The sequence below is a fragment of the Drosophila sechellia genome, chromosome 2L (genome assembly GCF_004382195.2).
Source record: "Drosophila sechellia strain sech25 chromosome 2L, ASM438219v1, whole genome shotgun sequence".
Taxonomy (NCBI): domain Eukaryota; kingdom Metazoa; phylum Arthropoda; class Insecta; order Diptera; family Drosophilidae; genus Drosophila; species Drosophila sechellia.
In genome coordinates this window covers 19,922,663-19,933,366 of record NC_045949.1, presented here as the reverse complement: position 1 = coordinate 19,933,366, position 10,704 = coordinate 19,922,663, and the positions used below count along the sequence as shown (strand labels likewise).

Here is a 10,704-nt window from a genome sequence, read left to right as displayed (position 1 = left end):
GAGTTTTAAACATAGCCTTTTGGTAACAAAAGAAAGCACAGCAGCAAAATTGGCTGTTTGTCAACTGATAAGCGGCCGCTGATAAGGGAAAAGCCATTTTCACATTTTCCATCGCTCATAGGAGAGAGAGCGCTAGAGAGCGGAAAGCTTCGGCGTAAGCTTTTCTTTTCGGCCTTGGCATTGGTTCGCTTTTAACTACGACTTCGGGTTCGTTTATGGCCAACAGCTGATCCGAATTGGCCAGATGTTGGGCTGCCTTTGGCCCGCTGATTCAGTTGTGCCGCACAGGTTAACGCGAGCGGTTCTTGTGTCGCAACATTCGGTAAACAAAACTACAAGCGCTGCTTTTGGATTATTTATGATTTTTTGTGCTGTGACAAATGCGATTTATTTGCGGACAAAAGTGGTTTTTGGCAATCAGCTGGTATTGTTCTGTGAGAGCCATACGTTCTGGCTACCAAATAGTGCATAAAATAAAACAAAACAAAATACGTTAACGGGTACTGGCGAATAAAGTATCTGAAGTCAAACATTTGGGTCCCCTGGCAACACTTGCATTTTCCCTCACGACCAATCGCCCAATATAACTCCCGGCTGACACACATTTGATGAGAACAAACAGCAAACTTAAAAAAATCAACCGAAAATAATGTCAACGAAATCAATGGCAGCCCACGGCAGCTCCAACATGTTGCTGCTGTGTCTTCTGCTCCTGCTGCCGTCGGTCTCCCCCGTCCGCTTGCCCAAAAGCAGCAGCAACAATGCAACAGCAGCCACAACAGCAGCGACCGCATCAACCGAATCAACCGCAACAGCAGCAACAACTGCTGCAATCCGCAATGCCAATGCCAAGGCTGGTAGCAAATATGGTGAGTCCTATGAGCCGAGGAATAAATTCAGACAATCGCAGGGCCAGTTAAAGTTGCAGCTACTAAAAGTCTGCGGTTGCAGGCATGTCAGCTACACACGAAAAAATAACTTGAAATATTAGTTACTCATTTGCCTTTTAGCAAAAGGGTATATATATTCACATAAGCAGCAGGCAAATTAGAAATCTCCTATGTCTTACGAAATATATGATTTCTTAAGTGCGAACCCCGTCTGATGTGGAATATTATTTAGAATCATAAACATTTTTCAAAATACCCCTTTTAAGTTTCAACTGGAACATAATATTGTTTACCGTGTTGATTTTCCTGTTTGCCTATTCTTGTCGAATGTTGGCTAATTGCACTTGGTCACGATCAAGCGCTTTTTTCCCTGAACCTAGTTAGGTTCCTTGTGGTATTTTCCCTACGTCTGCCCTTGGTGGCGAACGAAAGACTCAGACAACGAACTTCCCCGGCGGCCAGCTTTTTCTGCACCGTGTGCCAATCATGTGGGCACGCGGGAAATGTGTCGACATTTCCTTTTGGCCGCCAAATGAGGGCGACTGCCACGCCCAGAGCCGCAGAGCGGAAATCGCAAAGAGATTTTCAATGGAGAGCAAAAGTGTCATTAGGCCGGGACAAAATGCCAGTAATTGTTGGGCACAAAACACACGTTTCGGCCGTTCTCTCTCTAATCGAATTAGCTAAAGCGGTGCAATTACCCCGCCATACGGTGACAGATCAAGATTGATCTGGCCAGATGATAGAAGGCAATTTGTCCGATGATCTTTTATTACAGAACTTCCCGCTGGCTGTGGCCAATGGCCAATGGAAAAATAATGAATCTCTGGTCGGGTTTCATCGGCACTTCCACTTCCTGGCTTGCATAACACTGCAGTGACGGCTTACGAAAATATGGCCTAACCGAAAATTTGTGCACCGTCATAGATAGTAGAATTCCCAAGATCGAAGAGCACCATTAATCATTGCGATGCTGCAATTGAAGTGTCTGTCATTGCTGCGTGGCATTTTTATTAATTTTCTGCTGGATTTTGGCTCAGCAATGGCATCTAGTCGTAGCCCCGATTTCAGAATTTGTGCCATCGCAGACTTTTCACTTTTCCATGTTCTCTGTGCGAAATTCGCCTAAAAATGCTGCTGCTACAATGCACAGCCACACACAAAATCGGTGTCAATGATTTCAACATGGGAAAAGCATGGTGAAGACAGCCACCCGAAGCTGCAACAACTGCAACATTGGCAACAGCACTACATGGCCAAACACAAACAAGCTAGCTTCGGCAACTGGCATTTCTAATTGCAGATTATGCAAGGTTCTGGCTCAGAAGAAGTCCCCAAGCTGGCGGGCTTGGGAAATCGCCTGGAAATCGGGGCTAAGTGGGCACGGAAAATTGGAAATTTACCGGGACTCGACGTTGTGATTAATGGATAATTGATCAGGGATTTATTGATACGAATCTCGAGGAAGCGTTTTTTGCAAACTAAATTTGTAAAGTGCATTATTTTCTCAGCTTTTATGCTGTGGTGCTGACTTTTAATACTAAGTTATAATTTCTGTTCTTATTAGAATGTGCAGCATCAATTTAATACTTCATTATAGCTCGTTCAACCAAAGCTCTTGGTAGCATTTAAAGACCAAGTACCAAGTTGCCCCATCCCTTTAGCCGCAACATCCAGCATCATCATCATCGTCAGGTCTAGTTCTTATTCCGTCTTAACTGCCTGCCCCCTTGGCTAATTCACGTCACACTCCGATCCAGATCCTCCATCACTCGCAGTTGGAGTGGAAGTGCAGAGCTGGGGACTCCAACTGGCAGCACACTTCAGATCTTCTTCTGCAGATCTGCCAGTGGGAACAAGCACTTAGTGGGGTCCACAAAAAACCAACCGAATGAAACAGAACTAATCCAAAAGCGTGTCTGAAACTCAGGCGGCGGAAAACGAGTTCCTTGCCCCGAACCTATGCTCTTGCAGCAAAGTAACTAACCATGGTGGCTGATTTGCATGAAAGACCAACAGCTACCAACTGCCAACTACCAACTACCATTGCCACTGCCACGAATCTTGGCTATAACCCCGTTTTCCCGTTGCTGCCCATGCTCATGCTTTTGTAACCTTCGATAGAGATACGCGGCGTTGCCGGTGAACCAAATTACAAATCGGTGAATCTGACCTGGGAAGTTGAATTCGTGCCGTCGGCCCATGACACAGATTCGAGCCCCAACTCCAACTCCAGAGCGGACCAGGTGAATGCGACAAATATGAGCGGCGATGTGAAACCGCCCCGGGATTTGGCATTCCAGATATTCTACTGCGAGATGCAGAACTACGGCCCACAGCGGTGTCGCGTCAAATTGGTGAATGGCACCACCGCCGAGGTGTCCCAGGAGGAGAGTGAGAAGGCGACGGATCAGCAGGAGGAGCACGAACCCTCAGGGTAAGTGGTTCTTCCATTTAGGGAATGCAAAAGTTCCTAAGAATGTTGATGCACTTTAACTTCGAAATTTGGATTGGATTTGCCTTTAACGAGCAGTAGAAAATTAAAATATCTTCAGGCAAATATTTAAAAAGAAATACAATAATAGTTGATCAAATTTTTAGTGCAATGCTGAATACAAGTTAAGTTACGTTTAAGACCATTTACTCAATGCTTTTGTAGCTCCCAGGTGCACCACTTTTCTGCTGCTGTGGACAACTTGCGCATGGCCACCAAATACAGTTTCCACGTTCGTCCGGCGGCTCAAAAGCGCCTCCAGGCGGGCGGAACTCGCAGCTCCAATGCCCGGGCTGACTTCCACGATGAGAATGAGATCGAGAATGGATCCGGACACCTGGCGGGCCAGAGCATCGTCATACCCACCAAGGGCTGTAAGTGCTTTCCAAGTATTATTTAAGTCTACAACCAACTTACGCTTTTAAAAAGCTGAAGGACAGAAAACGTCATGCTTAGTACTTATTCAAAACGTATATATTTTCCGAAACTTACCAGTCACCGCACATGCCACCCAATGCTTGCCGCATGCCTCAGAGATCGAGGTGGAGACGGGTCCGTACTTCGGAGGACGCATCGTCGTGGATGGAGGAAACTGTGGGATCAAGGGCGATGCCAGCGATGCGGCGGACAAGTACACGATGAGGATCGATCACAAAGAGTGCGGAAGCTTGGTGAAACCGGAGACCAACACGGTGGAGACCTTCATCACGGTGCAGGAAAACCTTGGCATATTTACCCACAGCACAAGACGGTAATACACACATAGTCCATTTATTATTCTTCTACAAATAAGTAGTACATATGTAGTACAGCGTGGCACCTTTAAAGAGGTTTTTAACTTTTAACAAACCCCTGTTCGAATCCTAGCTTTGTGGTGGTCTGCAGCTACCACTCGGGCATGCAGACGGTCCGCGCAAGCTTCACTGTACCCGGTAAGAACGGGGTGGCCGCCGCCTACGAGCCCAACGACCCCTTTGAGCCGGACGAGGATCAGCGACTGGGCAGGGAACTCCGACAGATGCGCTACGTCAACAAGACGGAGCTGGTGCTTCGCGAATCGGACTCCCAGCGGGACTCCCAATCCGATTCGGAGTCCGTGGAACAGGCTGCGGTGGTGGAGCAGGCCCCGACGCCCACCACCGAGCAGGCTTCTCAGCCCAGAGGTCAGGGCAGAGCTCTGAACCTCAACGAGGTCAACAGCTTGGCGGATGAGCCGGCGGAGGAACACCACTTGGAGCCTGTGGTGGGCACCAAGTACGCCAAACTGGTTGTCGACCAGAGCCACAGCTCCTGGATGCCGTTGGAAGTGGGCTCGCCACCAGGTGGTAGTGACGAGAATGAAGGTAAGTGGCCTGTCAGCGACAATCGTGATTCCTAAATGCCCATATATTTGTGAAAAATTAAGAAAAATATATATTATTTTTGGTTTATAGGAATAACTTTCTTAAAATTTCTTGTTAGATTAGAGCCTCTAATTGATGGCCAAAGCAATTGCTATTTTATTAATATTAAAGACCGAATAAATGAAATATTTCTATAAAGTTTTCCATATCCCTTTTTCTTCCTGTGCAGCCGTTCTGCGTTATATTGGCTCCCATCTGAGCAGCGTGCTGGTAACCGTCTCGCTATCTGTGATAATCATCAGCATTTGCATCGTTCTGCTGCAGCGCCAGCGGATCCGCTCGCCGCCCCGCAGCCCCTCCCCCTGCCTGGCCGCCCACCTGCCGCACAAGACGCTGCCGCGTGCTCTGCAGCAGCAGCAGTACCAGTGCACCTTGTAGGTGCCCCTGCCCCAGCTCCACCGACTGCCCCCCACGTCCTCCGCCTTCCTCCGCCAGCTACTCAGCTATGCCCACTTGTCTTGCTGAATGTCAAAGTTTTGAGAGGAAGAAAACTGCATTTAGCTGAAGATGACTGCGCATAGTCACGCCCCCAACCCCATCCGACCCCTGGAAGAACGGATTCCGAATCAAGCCCCATCATCCACCAGTGGGTTAAGCATCCTCCGATTTACATAATTATAAGCTCGACTTCGGCTCTGGCCAAGCTTTAACTGCGATCGCGAGGAGGACGAGCGGGCATGGCACTTCTCATAGAGCGAGATTAGTCTATAGACTCCTAGATGTAAGATTTTGTATAAATTATTTATGCCCCGAGAATACATACATATTATAGCTACTAAATTTTATTGTTTATTTTATTACATTTGTATCGGATAAGAAGGGGTGTTAGAAGCCAACTGAATGCAAAAGATGATTAACTGCATATTACATACAAGCTTCTTCAAATTGGAAACCGGACCTACAATTTCAAATGGGACTCATAAAAACGGAGGCCAACCAGACACTGCTGAGTTATAAATAATAGGATAGTTAAGAGAAAATGGCAGTTTAGCGGGATACATAAAAATACATGGCCCACAATGATCTCCGCTAACGAATCTTTCCCAAAACATTTGACTCGTATTCTACGGAAATGAAAGTCAGTCAATAGGTCGATTCCCGATATAGAAGCACTCCTCCACGAAGTTCCCACTTCTGCCCAAGCAGCTAGTCGAAATGTGGGTTCCCACTGTCATCATCATCAGACTATAATTTCGGAAGTACGTTCTAACCGACTTCATCAAGGGTTACGAACGTGTTATGTGTCTGGGCTTCTGGTCGTAAAACGAAATTACGAAATTATGTTAAGATGTTGGCTCGTCAGACGGCGATTTGCATGAAAGTGGCACACAAAGTGTTGTCAACTCCGCACGTTCTTGGGTCTTCCACGTACCCAAAGTTCTCCACTTGGTTCTCCACTTCAGCGGCTCCTCCGACTCAAACGGAAGCCAGCACATATAAAACATGAAACGAGGCAACCGACAAAAGACATAAACTGCAGTTGTGGGCTCGGGCTCGTCTGGTTATTGTTCCCGTTGCCCAAGTCGGTGGAGGGAAGACTCCAGCTCAGTCAAATACCAAGTTCAAGCCGAGTCCAGAAAACAAAAACCCCAAATTGGTGGGGACTTGCCCACGATGAGACTGCGGCGAAAGGCGTTCTGCTAACTTTCTGATTGAAATGCCTGGACTTGGGGATCGCCGGATTTTGCATAGAAAAGCCATTAGGTTCGGCTTTTCATCATCATCGCCATCAGATACAAAAGGTTCGTCTGGCCTTTTGTTTGCATTATTAGAACACAAAAACCAAGTGAGCGTTAAGATCGCGCGCGCAAAAGCCGAAGAAATAAAATGGAAAACTATAAAATACTAGATAAACAAACTTTCTCATCTGCAAGCAAGAATGCACAGGGAAAATAGTTCATAGAATTAAAATTGTTATAAAAAACATAATAAGTTTAAATTATTATTATTTTTTTTATTTAGTAGCAATAAAATTTCTTCAAGACTATAAGTATTTCTTGAAAAGTATGTAGCAGGTAGAGGGATGTGTTTCCGACCGTTTGAATTATCTAGCCGATCTAGCAATGTCCGTCTGTCCGTCTGTCCGTCTGTCCGTCCGTCTGTCCGTATGTCCGTATGAACGTCAAATTCTCGGAAACCATAATAGCTGGAAAGTTAAGACTTAGCAGGCGCAGCTCAGAAGACCGACACGCCCACTATAACGCCCACAAACCGCCCCAAACACCGTCAAACTCCCACTAGCTGAGTAACGGGTATCTGATAGTTGAGGTACTCGACAATGCTCATAACTTACTTGCTTATTTTTTCAAGTGCGGGCTGAGGCTGAAAGAATCCGCGATAAGTCCGAGCGCTTGCCTTCACCTTCACCCATTTCAATGGGACGGTGGTGCTGGAGCTGCACCACCGCAACCACCGGCGGCTGTTCAAATTTCAAATTTCACCCACAGTGGTGCCTGTCGCTTTGACGTTGATTAGCATGTGGCACACATAAATCTGTGGGATTGGGCTTCCGTTTCCCTTTTCGAACGCACTCTCCAGATCTCGAGATCTCCAGATGGCGGCCGAGCATGACGTGGTGGTGCATTCACCGATTGAGGAGCCGCCGGGGAGTCGAGTGGAGTTGTGGAGCCGTGCATAATGAGGCCAACGATCTTGGCCAAGAAGCCAGCCGAACCAGTTAATGAGCCGCCGCTGTCTTGGATTAGAATGCGAGCAGCTGACGAAGACGAAAGTAAAACTGCCCCGAGAAAGTTTCCATTTCTTGCCAAATATAGAGATCATTTTTCTTGTTTTATTTTTCTGGCCGGGATTATTAACGTTCGAACGCAGCAGGGGCTCGTTTTCCAGGGGTAATTACTGGGCCACCTCCTTCTCCAGCTTACGTCTAATTATCTCCGATCTGAACCCGATATTCGTGTCAGATCCCCAGATCTGCATTCTGCCGGCAAATTGCACCCAAATGCTGGTGCCCTCCCCTTTTTGGCCCAAACAACTAGCCAACATCTGGGTTATCTTTTGGGCAATCGTGATCTGGCAGAACCACAAAAATGGAACAGTCGCCGACTCGAGCGGCTCATTGTTTTTAGCCATCATTTGTGCCGGGGTTTCTGTTTTGTTTCCGAACCCAGATTCTGGGCTAATGACAGTCGCACTTTTTAATGATTGTTATTATGAATTATGTGTGGTTTTCCGAGGGGAGCCGGCTGAAGGGGGTTAGAAATCGGTGTCGAATTGGGGAATTGTTTGCGGCTCAAAATGGGTGAATTTTCGCGGTTATGAGGTTAAAGACAGTTTTGGCCAAAGTTCGTCGACAGATTTAATTTGATGAGTTTGGCATTTGGAAGTCTTTGCCATGATAAATCATACTAAAATTCATTGATAACTCTGCAATCTTTTGATAAATGACGTACATTTTACGAGTAAAAATTCTCGGTCAAGAAATTTGTTGATAAGATTAGCATGGGAATTCTACATGTTCTTCTTAAAGCACCAAATATTAAAAATATATTAAAGGCGATAGTGCAAGTGCTATCAATACGTGTAGAATGAAAGGTTTCAGGAACTCCCATGGATGATATTTTATTACCACTTGGCTTATCGCAAACTAGCACTACAAAGTACTTAGTGGCGTGTCATTTCAATTTTGTAATCCAATATACAGACCTGTTCATTTTCACTGGCCTTCAATTAAAAATCGGCAATCAAAATGGTTGGGCGTACGAAAAGTTATTTTGTGATTATCCTAGCACTTACTTCGTTGATCTACGGAGCTCAAGGAGCAAATATTCTAGGACTCTTTCCTAGCCTTAGTCCATCGCATCTGATCATTTCGATGTCAGTGGCCAAGATTTTGGCAGAGCAGGGACACAATGTGACGGTGGTTACGGTTTTGGAGCCCACAATTACCCACAAGAATATAAACCTGGTTGCAGTGCCAATGACCAAGGAGGAAATAAAGCAAAGGAGTGAAACAATTGGCGCCAAACAGAAGAATACAAGCTCCAATCGGTTGCTCTCCATTCTTAACATGTCAGGTCAAATGGACTCCATGCTGAGGAAGATGGCAGATGTCCTGAAGGACCAACGAGTAAAGGAGCTCTACTTAAACAAAGGCAACCACTTCGATTTGGTGATATCGGGCTATTTCATGAACGACTACCAATTTGGATTCGCTAGAAAGGTGAATGCCCCGGTCGTTGTCCTGGCCACCAGTCCACCCAGCCAGATGCTGAACTCTCTGATTGGCAATCCCCATGATAAAGTGGAGAAGGAGATAGGCATGACCTTTGGACAGCGTTTGGATAGCTATATAAACAGTCTTTTGTACGGAATATTTATGAGCCAAATCGACCAGAGAAATCGCCAATACTTCAAGTAAGTAGATTTATAGTTGAATCCCATATAGTCTAAATGATTTGCTTCTCAGGGAGATTTTTGGTGATGACCCCACCATGCCGGAGTACACGGACATCCTTAGGAATACATCATTAGTGTTCTTCTGTTCCCACGCAGCCAGCGAGGGACCCATTCGGCCTAGTGTGCCAGCTGCCATTGAGATTGGTGGCATTCAGATCAAGGATAAGTCGGATCCCCTGCCTTAGAACCTGGAGGAGTTCCTTGGCAATGCTACTCATGGAGCGATTCTCCTGAGCCTGGGTTCCAATGTTCAGGGAAGCCACATCAAGCCGGATACAGTGAAAAAGATTTTCAGCGTTCTCTCGAATCTGAAGCAGCGGGTCATCTGGAAGTGGGAGGATCTCGATAAGACGCCCGGAAAGTCCGACAATATTCTCTACTCCCGTTGGCTGCCACAGGACGACATACTGGCCCATCCGAGCGTCAAGCTATTTATAAATCACGCCGGAAAAGGAGGTATCACAGAGGCTCAGTACCACGGAAAGCCCATGATCTCGTTGCCGGTTTTTGGAGACCAGCCTGGCAATGCTCATGCCATGGTGAAAAGTGGCTTCGGCCTCGCACTCAGCCTGCTCACCTTAGAGGAGGAACCCTTTAGAGCTGCCGTTCAGGAGATCTTGTCAAACCCAAAATACAGCCAACAAGTGGTCAAGTTCTTCTCGCTGTATCGAGATCGCCCAGCAAGTGCCCGGGATTTGTTGATCTTCTGGACGGAGTACGTCATTCGCCACCATGGAGCAGCGCATCTCCAGAGTCCCTTGGTGCACATGGACTTCATAGCCGCCAATAACCTGGGGCGGGGCTATTTTAGTTGGTATTTTATTAATATTGCAGAAAGTACTTCAAATCACTTGCGGAAGGCTAAGAACGAACTTAAATAAGGTTAAGATACAATGATACTACATATAATATCGTTACTTTCTGAAAAGAATTGCTCGATATAGAGTTAGTTAATAGTAATGGTCCAAGATACATACTATCTATATATAAATTAATGAGAAAAATAAGCTAAAGTTCGAGAAATGCATAGTTACAATCGTGGAATATCGTGCCTCTCCCTCAAGTTCAAGCAGGTTCAAGCGAATAAACTCCGAATCGTTATGGGTATGTGCAGAACTACTCTACCAAAACGGGTCTTTAGCTCTGTGATTCCTTAATTACATCACCGGCGAAATGCCCTTTTAATTCGAGAACGACAAAGTCGCAGTGAGTCGTCATGGCCATAATCATTATGCGGTGACTATATAAAGTGTAACTACAGATGCTTCGAACATAATTTAGCGTAAATAAAAACCTGATGTTTGGTTAATTTTCTTTTCCATTTCCCGACGAGATTCCCCTCACGCACCGCGCGCAGGAGAACCGCAGTGGAATAACAAGTGGAAGTGCCATGCCCAGATCCAAAGACCTGGGCTATGACCACAAAGTTAAGACGCAAGTCTGGTTATGGCCTTGCACTGCGAGAAACAGTGTGACACTTTCCAAAAAGCACCAAAAACAA

The 10,704-nt window shown here is 46.1% G+C and overlaps 2 protein-coding genes across 2 annotated transcripts; both read left to right on the top strand.

Annotated features, from left to right (window-relative positions):
• The first annotated feature begins 272 nt into the window (after nt 1-272).
• On the top strand, nt 273-5,567 carry LOC6618129. Its single transcript, XM_002042390.2, has 6 exons — nt 273-869; nt 3,015-3,327; nt 3,550-3,758; nt 3,880-4,135; nt 4,252-4,727; nt 4,957-5,567. The coding sequence occupies exons 1-6, from the start codon at nt 650-652 to the stop codon at nt 5,163-5,165; spliced, it is 1,683 nt and encodes a 560-aa protein (XP_002042426.1). The 5' UTR covers nt 273-649; the 3' UTR covers nt 5,166-5,567.
• Nucleotides 5,568-8,493: 2,926 nt separating this feature from the next.
• Nucleotides 8,494-10,100, top strand: LOC6618128 (UDP-glucuronosyltransferase 2B1). Its single transcript, XM_032727217.1, is given in 3 exon segments — nt 8,494-9,161; nt 9,214-9,999; nt 10,001-10,100. Coding segments are annotated over 3 exon segments (1,554 nt in total).
• The last annotated feature ends 604 nt before the right edge of the window (nt 10,101-10,704 follow it).

Coding starts and splice junctions, on each gene's coding strand:
- LOC6618129 (XM_002042390.2), top strand. CDS start 650: ATGTCAACGAAATCAATGGCAGCCCACGGCAGCTCCAACATGTTGCTG. Junction 3,328..3,549: donor GAGGAGCACGAACCCTCAGG/GTAAGTGGTTCT, acceptor ATGCTTTTGTAG/CTCCCAGGTGCACCACTTTT. Junction 4,728..4,956: donor TGGTAGTGACGAGAATGAAG/GTAAGTGGCCTG, acceptor CTTCCTGTGCAG/CCGTTCTGCGTTATATTGGC.